Source organism: Tenrec ecaudatus, chromosome 1 (genome assembly GCF_050624435.1).
Source record: "Tenrec ecaudatus isolate mTenEca1 chromosome 1, mTenEca1.hap1, whole genome shotgun sequence".
NCBI classification, from domain to species: Eukaryota; Metazoa; Chordata; class Mammalia; order Afrosoricida; family Tenrecidae; genus Tenrec; species Tenrec ecaudatus.
Window position 1 is genome coordinate 5,496,576 of NC_134530.1, and position 17,142 is coordinate 5,513,717.

Below are 17,142 nucleotides of genomic sequence, written 5' to 3' on the forward strand. Positions count from 1 at the left end.
CTGCCAGGAACGCCAGAGGCCGGCCCCATGGTTCACTTAATGAGGGCAACCCTCTCAGTCCCACTGGGAACAAGACAGCCTCAGAGACTGGATGCCTGGGGCTGGCCACGGCCCCTCCATTTCTTGACCAGCCACCCCAACAACCGAGGGCAAGGGGCGGGGGCCACGGGGGCGGGGAGCAGATAGGAGTGGAAAAACCAACCAAGGAATACGCTGGAAGGAATGGGTTTGCTGAGCGACGGGGAGAGGAAAAAAATCAAAAAACAGAACCGAAACCGTACTAAAAGAAGAAACAACGGTGGTGGCGATGATGAGAGAACACAAAACAAAAACAAACCATAATAAAAGAAAAGACGCCTTCCAGAAAATCTCCCAGTCTGATTACCTACCTTCCACTCTTCAACTGCTAACTTACAAGACTTTCTTACGAGGGGGGTGGGTAGTGTGGACGGCAGAGGGACGAGCTACAGGGCCAGACTGAGCTCATCATTGGGGGTGGTCTCTGGGCGCAAGCGGCCCTTGCCCCGGTGCCCGGCGAGGGCACGGCACAGTCCCAGCGTGTCTGGAGCAGTCTGGTCTCCACCTACCCTTGCGGTCAGCTCGGGGAGCCCGCAGCCCCTGGGGACAGGCCTGGCCCTGAGTCTCTGCTGCCGGCTCTCATGGCCCCCACCCGTCTTGGGGGTGAGCAGTGAGATGGTCCCTTCTCTCCCACTCCCTGCCCTGGGCCACCCCGGAGGCTTCAGTGGCCAAGGCCACTTCCTAGGAGGCCCAGTGGGGCCACGTTCTTCACAATCCAGCCCAACCTGCATGCCAGCCAGCGGGAGTGGGGGGTGGGGAGCGCTGCACAGACGGATGCATAGACGCACGTGGTGGTTGGAGACCATCCAAGGAGGAGGTTTTGGGGGTCAAATTGGGGCTCTGGGCTCGTGGCCCCAAGCCACGGGGGCTGGGGACACGCAGGGTGGGCCGTCTTTGTGAATCTGCTTGACACCAGCGCGTGCTTACCTTGGTGGCACGGGGCCAGTCTCGCGTGGCTGTCCGAGCTACAGGCCACCCTCACTGACTCCACCTCACATACAAACTGTGCCCAGACGCCGCTGGGCGGGGAAGGGGGGCGGACAGGGGGAAGGGGGCGGCGGGGCTGGCTGCATCTCCGAGGCTCGGATGGCCTGGTCCGAGGTGGCGCTGCCCTCGGCTGACCCTGGCGCTCCTTGTGTGCATGCCGGGGGGGGCATAAGGAGTTAACCATCAAAGCTCTTCCGGACACAGAAGCTGGGCAGAGGCGGCGAGGTGGGGTGGGGTGGGGGCCACATAGGAGCGGCTGAGCAGAGAGGGGAAGGGAGAGCTCAGGAGAGAGGCAGAAAGAGCAGGGACCAGCTGGAGATGGGGTGCTGCGGCCAGGACGTGGCCCAGAGGCTCTTCTGAGTTAGAGGAGGGCATGGCCACGACAGGGCGGCCAGGCAGGCACAACAGTCCAGGGACGTTACATGCGGCGCAGTGCCAACCCCCGCCCCCACACCTGGTGTTAGCTGTCGTCCACCCCAACAGCCCATGGAGCCAGCCTGAGGTCAGGATTGGGGTGTCTCAGGAGCCCGAACCCCAAACCCCGGGTTTGGGGAGGAGGGAGTGTGCGTGGATGTGTGCCAGGCTTTCCCCGGAATGATGGGGTGATAGTGGGGACCCCGGCCTCGCCACACCCAGCAGCAGTAGTGTGGAGCCTACAGGTCCTGCCTGATGCAGGGGTATGGGGCGGGCAGGGCCCTGGGCTCAGGGCAGACGAGGCCGCGGCCAAATCCCGCTGTTCCAGGGAGCCGGAGAAGTGGGCTGTGGTGTCTGTGAGAACGCGAGGTGTATGCGGGCGTTGTGTCCAAGCGCCCCCCCACCCTCAGCGCTGCCCAGCCGCGGCTGCAGGGGCCGGCGGGCGAGACACCTACTGGACTGCAGCGTGCGCTGCCGCAGCACCGCGGTGAAGGCGCCCAGGCCCTGCTGCGAGCGCGCGGCCAGGCGGAAGCTGTACTCCGTGTGGGGCTTCAGGTCATCCACCACGAACGCAGTCGCTGGGTCAAAGGTCCGCCCAACCTGGGGGCAGGCAGACAGACAGACAGGCAAGGGGCAGAGGAAGGGAGTTAGGGCCAGCCAGGGCCGGAGAGAGAGACAGAGAGAATCAAAAGTGGAGGCAGTCGGAGAGACGGACACAGAGCAGGAGCGAAAGACTGACAGACAAGCAGGGGCAGAGGGAAGGAGTCAGAGACAGCCGGACACATAGAGAGACATAGTGACTCAGAGCGGCACAGAGACAGAAAGAGACCCACAGTCAGAGAGAGATGGGGGCAGCGGAGAGACACAGAGTCAGAGACAGAGTACAGACAACAATGGAGACAAAGACACAGTGGGGAGCAGAGGGGGACACCCCGGGTCGGGGAGTCGCAGGAGAGTCAGTGAGAGGTGGAGAGAGAAGGAGGTGAGAGGGAGAAAACAGCGAAATCCTGGTGGAAAGAAGCTGCGCTGGAGCCTGGAGATGCAGGACCAGCTTGGCCCCAGCCTCTCGCCCGCCCCGCCCACCGCAGGCCCCGGCCCCGCCCGGCCCCTAACCCCCTAGTCCGTGCGCCTGATACCTCTCTGCCGTGGTCGCCTTCCCGGAAGAGCAGCTCGTACTTGATGATGCTCTCCTGCCTCGGCGGACTCCACGAGAGCCCGATGCTGGTCTCCGACTTGGCCTCAGCCCGGAAGTTCATGGGCTGGCCAGGAACTGGAGGGGGGCAGAGGGGGGGCAACAAGGAAGGCCATAAACACAAATGGGAGGACGTGGGGAGGGGGCGTCACAGGCCAGGTGGGTGTCCAAACACTCCCAAAAGGAGGGTCCCCAAACTCCGTGTGGCTCCGATGGACAGGATGTCCGATTCCTATTTCCCTGCATCTCACGGGCCACTCTCCCCTGTACGTTGTCCACTCTAAATTCCTCAGTGGGGGTGGAAAACGAGTCCCCTTTGCAAATGCCCTCTCTTCCCCCACTGAGTGACAGCTGACTCTAGCTGGGATGGTCATTTGAAAGACAGTTACTGAGTGGGACCCACGGGCGCTGTGATCCCAGACTCTGAGAGGAGGACAGTGGAAAACGGGCCCCCTCGCCTCAAGCGAAGAAGGCTCCGTGCAGGTCCCCCCTGGGACCACCCAGTACGATCAACTCTCCCCCAGGGGAAGCGAGTCACGGGTTTTGTGGAGAGAACTCCCTGCGGGTTTCACCACCTGGGGAGCTAACTTAAGGTGTCCATGTGGGTGGGCCGCCATTCCCAAGGGGTTTGCCGGTTCGGCGTGCGATGCCATGACCTTCCACCATGCGATCTGGTGTAACGAGCAACCTCTGGGTCAGTGGGGAAGGGGGTTCCCGAGGGAGCTGCCGCTAGCTCCCCGTCTCTCCGCCTCATTGCCTCTCTGCACTTGTCCCATTGCAGGGCTCGGAATATAAGCCTGCTGCAATCTCCAACCTCCCGCCTGCCCCAGGGACTTGCCAGTTTTCCACAATCCCGGAAACCATCAGGGAATCTTGTATTCTTTCCCTCTCTCCTTCCTACCAACGCACAACTTTCAACCAAACCCAGTCGTCGCCGTTGAGTCAGTTGACTCCCTGAGACCCCACGGGGTAGAACTACGCTCCATCAGGCTGTCAGTGGCTGACTTTTGGGGGTGCAGATCGCCAGGCCTTCTTCCCAGGCGCCTTGGGGATGGGACTGCCATCTCCAATGGTGTGACCAACAGACGTGCAGGTTAACCCTTCGTACACGGCGGGGGGTGAGGGGGGGAGAGGTGCTCTTTGGAGCACTCTGACATTATCTCAAAGGAGGTGGAATCTCTTGAAACGGAGGCTGGACAAGATAAGGCATGCCACTGAGAGGGCCCCCGAGCTGGGCTATGTTTGGTCCACAAAGATAAGGGTGAGGAAAACCTCTATCAAAAACAAGAGGGGTTTAGAATGAAAATAGCAGATACAATGTATTGTCGGGAATACAGTTTGAAGGCAATTTAACCATTGGGGCATGGGGAGGCGGGGCTGGCTCCAAGAGGTGGTGGTGATTGTACAACTCCCCTTGATATGACTGAACTGTGGAATTGTATGACATGTAAATTATGTACCAATATAACTGTTGGGGGTGTGTAAAAAAACAGAAAAACAAACATTGATAGACCAGTCACAGACCAAACACAGGCAAGCCCACCACACCACACAACCAACACACTAACCAGGTTCATTCCAGCACGTGTGTCCGAATAAAACTGCTCTGAGCCAGGGTTGCCAGTGGCGGATTTTTTTCCCCCCGAAAGACCGCCAGGCCTTTCTTCCAAGGAGCTTAGGGGTGGACTTAAACCTCCAACCATTCTGTTGGCGTGGGAATATTTTCCAACCTCCCTGGGCCAAGCATGGTGAACTATCACCTCACCCACCACCCAAAGGTGACCTTGCCATGGGCCTCACCTCCCTGCTGTGTCTTGACCTGGATGGGGTCGGAGAGGGGCCCGTCGCCCACGGAGGTGAAGGCCAGCACCCGCACGGTGTAGGTCTCATCCTCCAGCAGGCTGCCCACGGTGGTCAGCAGGCTGTCGTCCACGTTGTGCTTCTGCCAGTTGCCCACGGGGTGCTCGGGCTCCATGGTGTAGTAGACGCGGTAGCCGCGGATCAGGCCGTTGGGCTCCACAGGCTCCTCCCACTGGATGATCATGGTGGTAGAGCTCAGCATCCGTGCCTGCACATTGCGGGGGGCGCTGGCCGGCGCCTGCTCGCCCGTGCGTGTCACCACCGACTCGCTGGGCGGGCCCTGGCCGATGGAGTTGACGGCCGACACCCAGATCTCGTACTCGGAGTTGGGGCTCAGGCCGCCGATGCTGTAGCGGGTGGTGGTGATGTCCTCCTTGATCTGGTACGGCCCGTCCTGGCTCTTGGACTTGTACTCGATGACGTAGTAGGACACGGGGTCAGGGTTGCCTGAGTCCCAGGTGATGGTGATGCTGGTGGCTGTGTTCTCCGTCACCACGGGAGTCCCGGGGGCTTTGGGGAGAGCTGTGGGGGCGGGGGAGAGGTGTCACACATAGGTGGGTGTGGCTTTCAGCCACTCCCTTATCCTCACTGGGCCCAGAATTCTTCCATGGTGGCCGCAGGTGCAAGGACAGCCAAGGGTCGCCCGGCTGGTTTTATAAATAATGTTTTATCGGCACAGGGCCATGTGTACAGTACTGCTGTCTGCGGGGCCTTTCTAATGGCTTTGGCTGTGACCAGGACTATGGCCCAGGTGATGGGTTAAAAAGATGGGCCCAAGTCCTGACTCCAAACACCTCCGGAGGTGGCTGTGCTGGGAAATAGCGCTTCCGCAGGTGGGATCAGCTCATGGGGCATCATGCTGCAATTGGTGGCTGGCTCGGGAAGTCTCCTTGCAGCCGGGGGTGGGCTCATGGCATGGTTAACACTGTCTCAGTCTGGAATCAGCTCAGCGGGGATCACATTTGCGGTCGGGGATTGGTTCACGGAAGGGCCTGTCTCGGTCGGGGGTTGGCTCCCGGAGGCCGCGGTCTGGGGTTGGCTAAGGGGGGAATGCTGCAATCAGGGTGCAGCCATTGGGGCTCGCACTGCAGTGGGGCAGCTACTAATCCGAAGCACTTGCAGCCCATTAGGACTCATGGCGACCCCGCAGGACAGGTCGGATCTGCCCCACAGGGCTTCCCAGGCTGTCATCTTTATGGGAACGAAGCCCTGTGGTGCAGCGGGCGAAACGCTGGGCTATGCTGTATCACTTGGTGGTTCAAACCCACCGGCTGCTCCGAGGGATAAAGATGGGGCTTTGAGCGCCCCCCCCCGTCAAAATTCAGCACCCTCAGGACCCCATGGGGCAGTTCTGCTCCGTCCTCCAGGGTCACTGCGAGCTGGAATCGACTCGATGGCAGTGGATTTCGTTCATCTTCATGGGACTAGGCCCCCCACAGAATGGATGGTGGGTTGGAACTGCCGACCTTCCGGTCAGTGGCAGGAGCTTTGTGTAATCCCAGGGGTGTGGTGATCTCAACAAAGAGAGGGCACACCGATTGTGGAAGACAGAGGCAGAGAGTGGGGCGAGGCAGCCACAGCCAAGGGCTGCCAGCAACAGTCGGCAACTGGATGAGGCAAGGAGGGGCCCTGCCTGGGTGCCCACAGGGAGAGCTGGCCCTGCTCCCACCCAAGTCCTCAGGTTTCTAACTGGGTGAGGATGTGCACTGTGTGCCTCACTCTACCTAGCCTGAAAATCACCACCCCAGATTCTATTCCAACTCTCAGAGACCCTGCAGGACAGGGTAGAACTGTCCCTGTGGGTTTCCAAGACTGTCACTCTTTACTGAAGTAGAAAGTCTCCCTCTTTCTCCCCAGGAGTGGCTGGTGGTTTTGAACTGATGACCTTGTGGTTAGCAGCCCCAATCGTAACCACTGTGCCACCAGGACTCCAGCCATTACGCCTTTGTCCCAAACCATAACCGTCCTCTTCAGACACATAAATGAGGCCAACCCGCTGATGTTTCCTGGCTTGTCCCACCCCTGCCCCCCACCCCACTTACACTTGACCGTGATCTGGGCCACAGCCTCGATGACGCCCAGGCTGGACATGGCCACGCACGTGTAGTTGGCCGAGTCCTTGACATCTGTGAGCTCCAGGACATTCCGGCCCACGGGCATGTCATCTTCGGGTGTCAGGTCCTCAGCCCCCTGCATCCACTTGACGTATGGCATGGGCGAGCCCACCGCCACGCAGGTGATGTTCACGTTGCCGCCCGGCATGATCTCATGGCTCATGGGCAAGATGGAGAAGCGGGGGGCCACACGTCGCACTGGGGCCGTGCCGGCGGGTGGGAGCGGCACGGGGCGCAGGGGGAGGGAGAGACGGGTGCGGAGGAAACATGAAAAGACAAGCAGGAGGAAGGAAGAAAGATAGGAAAGAAAGAAAGAAAGGAATAAAAACAAAAAACAAAAAAAGGAAAAAAAAGCGGAAAACCATTTAAATATAAACAGGGCTGTTTTCTTCCCCCCAGTTGAATTTTTTTTCAAACAAAAAGAAAAAACAAAACAACAAAAAACGAACTAAATGAAATAACCGAATTCCAACACAAAGAAAGCAAAACTTCAAAAGGAAGGTACTTCACAAACAATATATAGAGAGATATATCAATATATAATAAAGAGACATGAAGCATTATCTCATAGCAACAGGGTTTCCGAGACCAGGGGGCCTGGTCACAGCGACAGATACGGACACAAAAATTTATCAGCCGTTTCTCATCTTTGCTGACAGACATGGTTTTGGGGAGCAGCCCTCCCACCCGCTTCCGAGTGGAGGCGGCCGCTTCGGAGACTGTTGGGGAGATTCTGGCTGCCAGTGGCGGGGTGGCGGGGGTCAGACGGGAGGGTCCGATTTCGAACCCTCCCTGGTTATGGTGACAGAGGCAGGGGCCTGGAAACTTGGCCCCTGAGGTAGGAGGTGGAACTAGGAGGCAGAGGGAGGAGCCTGGAAACTTGGCCCTCTCCACCCTCACCTCCCCCTGGGACTTAGGGGCCCTGCCCACTTCCCCGGGGCCTCCAGGAAAAGATGAGAAACTCTAATGAAATTTTTGTGGTTTTTGGGTATAGAAACCCTCTAAAAGCTTCTGTCGGATCTGACAAGTTTCCACCAATAGATGCAGCTCCCGGAGTCACAAACATCATGCAAAATAGGTCGAGAGGAAGAGAGAGGGCGAGATCGCGAAAGACAGGCAGAAGGAGGGCAGAGAGAGGGAGAGGAAGGCAGAGGTAATGTGAAGGGGAGGCCTTGACCTCAGGGGCCTCCAGTGCACACCCTTGTGGGTCCCAGAGAGGGGAGACAGGTGAGAGAGGGAGAGACAGAGAGAGGGAGGGCGGGAGAGAGGGGGGCACAGGGAAAGAAAGAGAGAGAGAGAGAGAGATAGAGAGAGAGAGAGGAGAGGGGGAGGGGGCCCACTTCAATGCTGCATATTAATTCTAGCGGATGTGACCCAATGCGACACGTCACATTGTCACATCACAGCCCTGGCAGAATAATAGATAGGATATTAATAATAATAATAATAAGAATAAACGAGGGAATGAACTTGAAAGTTGAGGAAAACGGACATGTCCTGGGCATTTCTTAGCGGGTGGGGGAAGTGGATGCAGCCTTCCGTCCCAACCTTGCAGACCACAAAGGCGGCAGGATGCATTTCGGAGGCTCCATTTTCGGAAGTCCAATGGGTCTCGGGGCAGGGGCAAAGGGGCGGACACTAGTGGGCACCTAGACTTCCCCCAAGGCACTGCTGCCCCATGGGACGGCTGCAGCACAGGTCTCAGTCCAGCGGGGTGAACCCCACTTTCTGGAAAGGGGTAAAAACCTCAGGGTCTAAAGAAGTCTCGTGTCAGTCAGCCCCCTAACTATGGGTGAATGAGGGGCGGGGGGCTTGGGAAGGTGAGACCACCCTGTGAGGGGAAAGGATACATACCAGGGATTCAGTCCACCCTGCAGATACAGGGGGCTCCAGGGCCCAAGGGGAGGATGCCCCGACTCCCGCCCCACTCTAGCCTCCGTTCTTGCCCACCCTGCTCCCTCAATCCTGGCAGGAGGCAAGGAGGGGAGCGCTCTGTGCCCGTGGGAGTCGGAGGCAGGAAGCTGGCAGCCCTTCGGAAAACGGAGCCCCACGAAAAGTCCGGACTCACACTGGAAACAGGATGAAGGAGTGGAAGGGACTGCTGGCAGGAAGGAGGGGGGCAGAGTGGTGGGGAGACACAGAGGGGGCATGCAGACTGGGGGGGGTTGTGTGTGAGAGGGCAGTGGGGTGAGGGGCTGAGATGGGGCAGGGGAGCTTTTTCCCGGCAGGGCTGGGTGGAAGGGAATGGGTTCCGGCCAGCCAGGGGCCGCGGTCCTGGCCAGCCGCCCGGCATCCACAGCGAGGCACTGGGTGGGTGGTGGGATGCCGAGGACGCTGCTGCCATGGAAACAGAACAGGATGGGGATGCGCATGGAGGAGCTAATTAATCAGGACAGAACATGGCGTCAACGTCCAAAACAAAACCGGGAGAAACAAATGAAGGAGAATAAAAAAAAAAGAAGCCAAAAGACCGGGGTTAAAAAAAATCCATTAAAAAAAAAAAGGGAAAAAAAAGCAAAAACACTGCCCCCCCTAAACCCTCTAAACCCTCCAACAACAAAAATAATACTAAAAAAGAACTCAAACCACCCCAAAGCAAGAAGAAAACATGGAATGGGTGTGGGGCTGAAAATCGGGGTCTGAAAGGAAGGGAGCGGTGGTCTCCCCAGGGAGGTGCCCCCCCTCCCGGGCAGAACACAGGATCTGGCCCCCCACTCGGCCCCCCAATCGCCTCAGCTGAGGGTTCCATGTGTCCGCAGGGGCAGGACCCTCATGGAGAAAGACTCTTTAGGGAAAACCAGCCCGGCCTCACGGGGAGGCACCTTCTCTCCAGGACCCCCTCCCCCAGTGCAGAACTGAACCGGCTCGGGGAGACCTGGAGACGCCCGAGGAAGGACAGGGCCTGGCCAGTCGGGGAAGAAGTGCCCGGCACGCAGTAGGTGCTCAGCTGAGGTGTGCGGGCGGGGAGACTCCTCCAGCCACACAGGGTGCACAGCGGATCAGATGGAATCTCTCTTTGTAAAGGAGCTGGGGTGGAGTTTTCAACAAAACTGACTGCGGACGCGTGGTTCTACATAGAAGGCAGGGTGGACCTGCCTCTCTGGGCTTTCGAGACCGTAACTCTTCACGGGAGTACACAGCCCCGTGAAGAATTCTCCTCCACTCCCAGAGCGGCTGCAGGTTTCAAACTCCTGACCTCAGGGATTGCAGCCCAATGTGTAACCACGACGCCATTGCCCGACAACTTTTACGAGGCCAGTGTCCCTGGGCCTGATTTGTGGGAGAAGGGAACAGAGAGGGGACAGGGCTTTCTGGAAGTCACAAAGGATGAGGGGGAGGCTGAGAGCCTAGAGCCAGACCTGCATGAACCCTGCTCCTGGTACCCCCACTCGCCACAACCAGTGGGCTGGCTCTGAGCCGTGGGACAGAGACTCACAGCCAGGAGTTTGTCCCTTCTTAGCCTTCAGCTCTTCAGGGACACAAGACTGGGCAAAGGGTCCCCTCCCAGTGTGGTCAGCTGCATCTTGCCAGGAAGTACACGGTGAACAATAACCAGGGGCCCTCACAAGAAATGTCCAGGCACCATCAGTAAAAGGCCCACGGACTAAGTAAGGCTTATGTATAAGGCCTTGCTGGAGCCTATAACTGGATCCAGTTTGGGGGCGGAAAGGTTAAAGGGGAACCCAATTTACCCCTTCCCTAAGACTTACCACCTCACCCCAAACACTGTTTGCCCCTGACCTCTTAAGCCACTTGCCTTTAGTGGGTGCTGTAATTGGGAAGGCAACTGCCAGCTTCACAGCAGAGGCAAAGCCTAAACCCTTCCTCTTTCCTCGTCCCCTCATCAGGTGGGATTTGATACATACACCCTATCCCCCAAGGCTCACATCTTGCGCGTGTCACAGACTCACTCTTGGGGCGGTTCACTCCAAGTCGGGGAAACACAGGGGACCGTTTTATCGGTGACCGGAGTCTTAGTGCTCCAAATCGCCAAGGTGGCCGGCAACCATCAGTTAACTGGATCGGCCCATCAGGGTTCTGTTCACGCACGGTTTGACCCCGTGCTTGCTTGCCCCCTCACCCACCCTGTGCCGGAGGAAGAGGCTGGTTTGCCCGGAGTCTGAGGACTGGACCCCCCCGGGTCCCAGGTGGCTCAGCCCACCCCGACAGAGGTGGGTGGGGGTGCTGATGCTGTGTTCTGCCCGGTTCGGTGCTGACACCCACCCACGTCTTTCCACCCGTGGCTGCAAGCTTGAGGTGCGGGTTAGAGAGTAAGGTGGGCGCGGGGCCCACGGGACAGAGAGGCCCCGCGGGAGCCCCGCCCCCAATTACCGACCTGAATGGAGGGTCCAGGTGGGTTATAGGGGGACCACACCAGCCTTGGTCCTCAGCACGCTCCAGCTGGCTCTTGTTTCCAGCTCTTCTCGTCACCGAGTAGCCGGGGGTCCCAGCGAGGGGACCCGCGTGGGTGAGGGGGGTTCCGGAGGATTGGGTGGTGGGGAGGTGGGCAGGGGGGCACGGGGTGGTGGGTTTGGGGAGGGGATGGTCGCTTCAAACCCCGATTCACATGGAAAAACAACTCAAAAAACCCGTCAAAGCAACCAGGAGACAGCCCCTCCCCCAGGCAGGAAGAGGCAGAAAAGGCAAAAACAACCAAAAAAAGGGGGGGTACGGAGAAGTGGGGAAGGGCGGGGAAAGGGAAATCAAAAGTGAGGTGATTTGGTTGAAGCACTAGGCGGGGTACAGTGTCAAACATCTCAACCAGTCAGCAAGCCGCAGCAGCTCCGAGGGGGTGGGGGTGGGAGAGGCCGGGGTTCTGCGGGGTATTTTGGGGTAAGAGGAGCCCCTTTGGTCCTCCTCCGAACTCCAAAATGAGGGTGCAGGTGGGGAGAGCAGGGAAAAGATGCCAAGAAGGGATGCAGCCTCCTCAGGTATTTAGTTAAGCTTAGATTACACCTGTCGGGAAAAGGAGGGGGGGGGAATTCCGTGGCCTAATTCAAAAATTCCCATTCTTGAATCCTCTTCTCTCTCCTAAAGCTTGTGGTGGCCCAGGGAGGGTGAGTTCTGCCCCAGGGGCTTCCCAGGACCTCTCTTCCTCCCCCTCCCTATTCTCTAGGATTGGCTCTACAGAGACATCTTTCTCATCCCAACCCCACCCCCTTGTGCCCCATCTTGGTCCACCTGCATCCTCCCCCTCCCACCGCCAGCTCCCTCCTCCATCAGGAGAGCGTACACTAGGAGGGACCTGGCAGGGCCCCCAGCCCACGAGCTGGCCAGCAGCCTCGGCAAGTCTTTGGCACTTTGAGCTAGACGTTTGGCCCAGGGATCCATATTTTTACATTGTTCTTTGGGGAGGGGGAGGGCAGAACACCCCCTCTTCTCTCCCCTCTTTTGTTTTTGGTGTTAGCACAAAAACAGGGTGGTATTTCATTGCCAACTGACTCCCCTCGCTGTGGCCGCCTGTGTCGTGAAGCTCTTTCCAAATGACAAGGTGTAATCTAATATCTGTCCCGCCCCCCCCACCCCCACCCCAAACAGAGGAAACATTGATGCAAAAGGGTGTGAGGCAGGCAGCAGGCGAGAGAGATACCTCGAGCTCAGTGTTCCTGAAGACCACCCGCCTCCCTACTTCCCACCATACCCACCCCTGGAGCCCCCTCTCCCCCAAAGATAAGGTTGGGATAAGGAGAAGGGCTGAGTCCTAAAGTGCCTTTGTCTGCCCCCAGGATCCTCAGGGCCCCTGGGGGGAGGGGAGAGGAGCAGGGAGATGGCCGGTGTGAACTAGGCCCAACACACCCCAATGGGAGCTGTTCTGGGATGTGGCAGGTGAGGGGTAATCTGGATCCAAAATCAATGCCTGCCCCTGATTTGGGTACAGAGCATGATGTAAAAGACCACCGGTTCTATGAGATTCCAGCACACAGGTTCGTGAGCATCCAGTCACAGGGTTGGGCCACGGGAAAAGAGGGTTCTGAAGACACCCTGGAAATCATGACAATCCAGGAGGGCGTCCCGCCTGTGGTGGGCATCAAGAGAAGCCCAATTCCCTGATTCTTCATTAAAGCTTTGAACTATTTCAGCCCCGTTTGGCCTCCTCTGAAACCCTGTGTCCTTTAAAAACAGGAAGTTCTCTTGCCATCTCTAGCTCTGAAATTCTCCCCCTGCAAGTTCTGACAGCATCAGGTGGGAGGCACACCAATGAGCTGGGCTTGGCGCACCGTGGTTCAATAGTGCTATGTTGCTACACGGAGCACGGATCACCCAGCGTCTTGCGCCACTAACACAGACCTGAAGGGCTCGCAAGTTTAAAGGGACCAGAGAGGAAATGAACAGCTGAGGAGCCTGCAATCTGATCCCCTTCCCATTTGGTCACACGCTTCAGCTGCATCTCTCCCAGGGGAGCTCGGAGAAGGGAACTTATCTGCAAAGGTGGCTCACACTCTAATTCCTTCCTTCTGAGACTGTGGCCACTGGGTTTCCTGAATGAGTGATGATGATGATGATGTGTATGTGTGTCTGGGGAGGGCATTAGTCTTACAGGGATGGGGCTGGAGGCAAGAGAAACACATCACAGATGGACCCTGAACAGTACGGGTAGAAAAAAAAAAAAAGAGAGATCTGAGCTACTGAGTTTACTTCCGCAGGGCAGTGTTTCACAAGACACCTTCCTGAAATGCTACCGTTCAAAGGCTGTGCCTGTGAGGTTCCAACAGGGAAGCTGAGGCACCCAAGAAGTGTGATTTGCCCAGATGGTCTGCCCAAACCCCATATTTCTCACTAGCAGCCCCTCTATTGACTTCTTCCAAGCTGTGTACTATCACCGGGTGCCTGATAAGCATCCACTCAAGAGAATGCCTCTGCCCCACAGTCACCCTGTAAACTGGCCACACTAATGATGTCCATTGTCTAGAGGAGGACCGGGGACTCAAGTGACCAGTCTAAGTCAAACAGCTCTCCATGGCTCCAACCAAGCTGCTGCTTCAGGGGAGAGCAATGTGTCAGTCTGCCTCTGTAACGATTTACAGTCTCGGACATGGTCACCGTGAATTGGAATCAACTCAACAGCCATGAGATCGTTTTATACTCAGTGCTATGTTATACCATCCGTTCCAAAAGTACAAGCAGTCTTCAGAGTCTCTGGCCACCCCTCAGTCCCAATACCTGGGACCAGGAGACCCCTTTCTCATGTATCTTGGGGTTCTCCCACCGGAGGCTCAGTGTGGCTGCTCTGACAGGAGGGTGACAGGGAGAGGAGAGGCACAAACCTGTCATGTTGCATATCAAGCCCTCTTGCTCACATGGCCTCAGATTTAATCACTGGGAATTGAAAGAAGGCAGGTGAGATACAGAAGCAGAGCAAGGGGACCTCACACAGGCTGGCCTCTACCCTGCAAGGGGCTTCTGTGGGAGGCAGCATGGGGTGGGGGTGGGTGGTGCCAAGTCTAAAACAGTTATTTTATCTGAGGTTGGTTCAATTCTCAGGGTCTGCTTTCCTTGGGAGGGGAGGGTGGGAGATGGGATGTGAGCCTCAGCTTTGCAAGAACGAGAGACAGAGAAAGAGATGAGAGAGGAGGCAGAGAGAGAGAGAGAGAGAGTGAGAGGCAGAGGGAAGCAGAGAGAGGGAGAGAAAGAAGGGGGGGAGGGGGAGGCTGTGTCCAAGGTTCCCCTGGGTTTCTGCCAGAATTCCACAGCTCTGACACTCAGGCACTCAGAAAGTGACCATGCTGTGTTGCTGGACAAAAGGCACCTGTGGCCTGGGCCCAGAGCCTGAAGAGGGGGTGGGGAGGGGAAGCAGCCAGTGCCGTCTGGGAGGCGGAGGAATAGTGCTCCTGGGCAGGAAAACCAGCCAATCTTCTTTCTTTCTTTTTTTTATCCAGTCTGTCATGCTACATTATTTTCGGATGGGCAGCCCCGTGTCTGTGCCCAGCTGGAATACAGTTATGTCCTGCAGAAGTCATTCTGAGTGTTAACTGCACACCCAGCACGCAAGGCCCTGGGAAGACGGTGCCCTCATCACCCCTCACAGTCCTCGGGCCACTTCCCATATCTGGCAGTGTCCCTGTGTTAGACGGCAAATTCAACATGCTCCTGCTCGTTCGGGTGCACCTCGGTTTCTTGTTAAATTTGGGGAGATGGAACCAAGGGAAACACCTGCTTCAGCTCCCTTCCAACATGGCTGCCCTGGCAGGTTGAGGCACCATCTCTGGGGAAAGGGAGGTGGCCATGGAGGTCAGGCAAACTGGGCTGCACTCCCCACCCTCTCCACCCAGGCTCTGCTCACCCACCTCCCCGCCATCTGTCCATGCCCCCACCCTGGTGCCCCGGAGGGAAGTGGGGGAGACGGTCACTTTCTGCCCCAGCATCCCAGCTGTGGGACCCCCTTCTGCCCACCCGGATGGTAGCTGGACAGGAACACTGGCTTTGATGAAAAATAGTCACAATGCATTTCTGGAGAACAATCACGTCAACAGCTCAGCCCAAGAAACTGGGACCAATCAGCACAGGAAACACGAGACAGAACCAAAGACAAAAAATGCTTTGGAGTAGTAGGGGGCGGGGGGGAGAGTGGGGAGGGGAGGGTGAAAAAAATGAACCAATTGGTATCCCCCCTCACCTCCCCCACCAGAATGAAAACCAAAGGAAAAAAGAGAAAATTAAAAGAAAAAAAAGAAACAAGAAGAAAACCAAGAGCAAAACAAGACGAAACGCTTCAACAGAAGGCATGGGACGGGTGGGGTGGGGGGCAGGGGCGGGGGAGGGCAGGGGAGAGTTCACCAAACCAAACGGACAAGAGTGACATGCAGAGAGATTTTTACATTCTTCCAGCATGCATCAGGCCCAAGTTACCATGACGACGAGGGGTGCAAGAAACTTAGCAACGACATTACCAGGGGATGCAGAAGGCGACCACAGTACAAGCGTGTGTGCTGCCGGCCCTCGGCCAGGCGGGGCGCGGCTGAGGTTTTCGTGTCTTTCTGGGTTTCGCTCTCGCTTGGCGGGCTTTTTTTTTTTTTAATTGGTTTGCTTTAGCGCTCATTACGCGGATTTCCAGGTTGTCTGTTTGCTTGTTTATTTACTTATTTTTTGTCGTGTGCGTGTGCTGTGCGTCTGGGTGTGGGTGTGTCTGCACGTGTCTCGTGTCTGTGTGTGTGTGTTTGTGTGTGTGATTTACCAGAAATGTAAAAATGTGGGTAAAGAAAGTAAAAAAGAAAAAAAACACACCAACCTTCTCGAAGCTCTGAGGGATGTAAAGGGGGTTTGATGCGGAACACAATGACATGGGGAGGAGAGAAAAAATAGGGGAGATACAGAGAGTAAAAAGAGGACTTCCCAAGGCTACCAGCTGCAATAGTTTTGTTTTTGTTTTCTCTCTCTTTTTTTCCGTTTGTTTGTTTTCTCTTTCAACCAAAAGAAGAAATCAAAATTAAAAAATAAAAAAACAACAGCATTGACTTCACCCCCCCCCCCTCTTGTTCTTCCCTTGCCCTGCACTCTGCCCACAACGCACGATTTCCACTTGGGCGCGGCAGCGTCGGAGACCCAGGCAGAGACGGGGAGGCTGGACCGGCCCCCTCGACGCCCCCCCTCCACCCGACCACCGCCCAGGCCCTGGCCCCAGGCCCCCAGGTCCTCCGGCCCCAACTGGCTGTCCACTCTCCGCCCTGTCCCCCCACCCCGCCTGCCTCTCTGCGGCTCTCCGCCCGACCCCACTTACAAGTCCCCCATTCCGGGTGTGTGCGGAGAAATAATCAGGTTAGGTGGAGACGGGCCGGTTTGAAACTAGGGACAGGCGCAAGCTCACTGAGGCGACCCGACCCTGCCCGCCTGGCCCTCACCTTGCCCGCCCCGCTGCCTCCACCTCCCCAGTCTCCTCCTCGGAGGTCAGATGCCAAGGACCAATGTCCAGGCCCAATGCGCTGCTCAGACTTGGTTGAAACCGTGGTTGGTGGGGACCAGGAGGGGGAGGGTCTGTCCCCCAGGGTCCCCAGTGGGTGAGCGAGAAGGGCCCAGGGCATCCAAGCCTGGACGGGGGTGGGGAGATCAGTTCAGGATTCCGTGGAACCAGAATTGGGGGAGGTCCCTGGCGTGGGGGCGTGGCTACCGCTGTGCATGAGCACCTGGGCAGCGCAAAGCCAGGGATCGAGGTTAGGGCACCCCTGGCGCCACCCTGGAAGGAAGCAAAGTCTGCACCCACCCTCCCCGGACTTGGGGGCAGGAGCTTCTTGGGGCCCCTGATCGCGCGGCAGAAGGATGGAGAGCCAGGGACCGAGACCTCCCGGCTGCAGCGCCTGCTGCAGCCCGCGAGCGCCTAGAGGGCGGTGGGCAGAAGCGGGACTCCAGGTTCTGGGGTTGGCCCAGGAGGCCGGGGGCGGGGGGGGGGGCGGCGTGGAAGACCCCTCCCGTCACTGGATGGAGGGGGACTCGGTGGGGGGGGGTAGCGGTGAAGCAGGGGGAGGAGGTGCTACGAGGCCACGTAATTCCGAGAAGCAAAGCTAG

The 17,142-nt window shown here is 57.7% G+C and overlaps 1 protein-coding gene across 1 annotated transcript in view; it reads right to left on the reverse strand.

The window, feature by feature from the left end:
- PTPRS (protein tyrosine phosphatase receptor type S) overlaps nucleotides 1-17,142 on the reverse strand; it is a 79,994-nt gene that overhangs the window by 31,478 nt on the left and 31,374 nt on the right. Inside the window, exons 7-11 of the mRNA XM_075549796.1 lie at nucleotides 16,841-16,954; nucleotides 6,574-7,050; nucleotides 4,472-5,053; nucleotides 2,616-2,749; nucleotides 1,935-2,079 (exon numbers count right to left, since the gene is read on the reverse strand). Of these exons, the coding sequence (XP_075405911.1) occupies nucleotides 1,935-2,079; nucleotides 2,616-2,749; nucleotides 4,472-5,053; nucleotides 6,574-7,050; nucleotides 16,841-16,954 (1,452 nt within the window). The remainder of the gene's footprint in view (nucleotides 1-1,934; nucleotides 2,080-2,615; nucleotides 2,750-4,471; nucleotides 5,054-6,573; nucleotides 7,051-16,840; nucleotides 16,955-17,142) is intronic.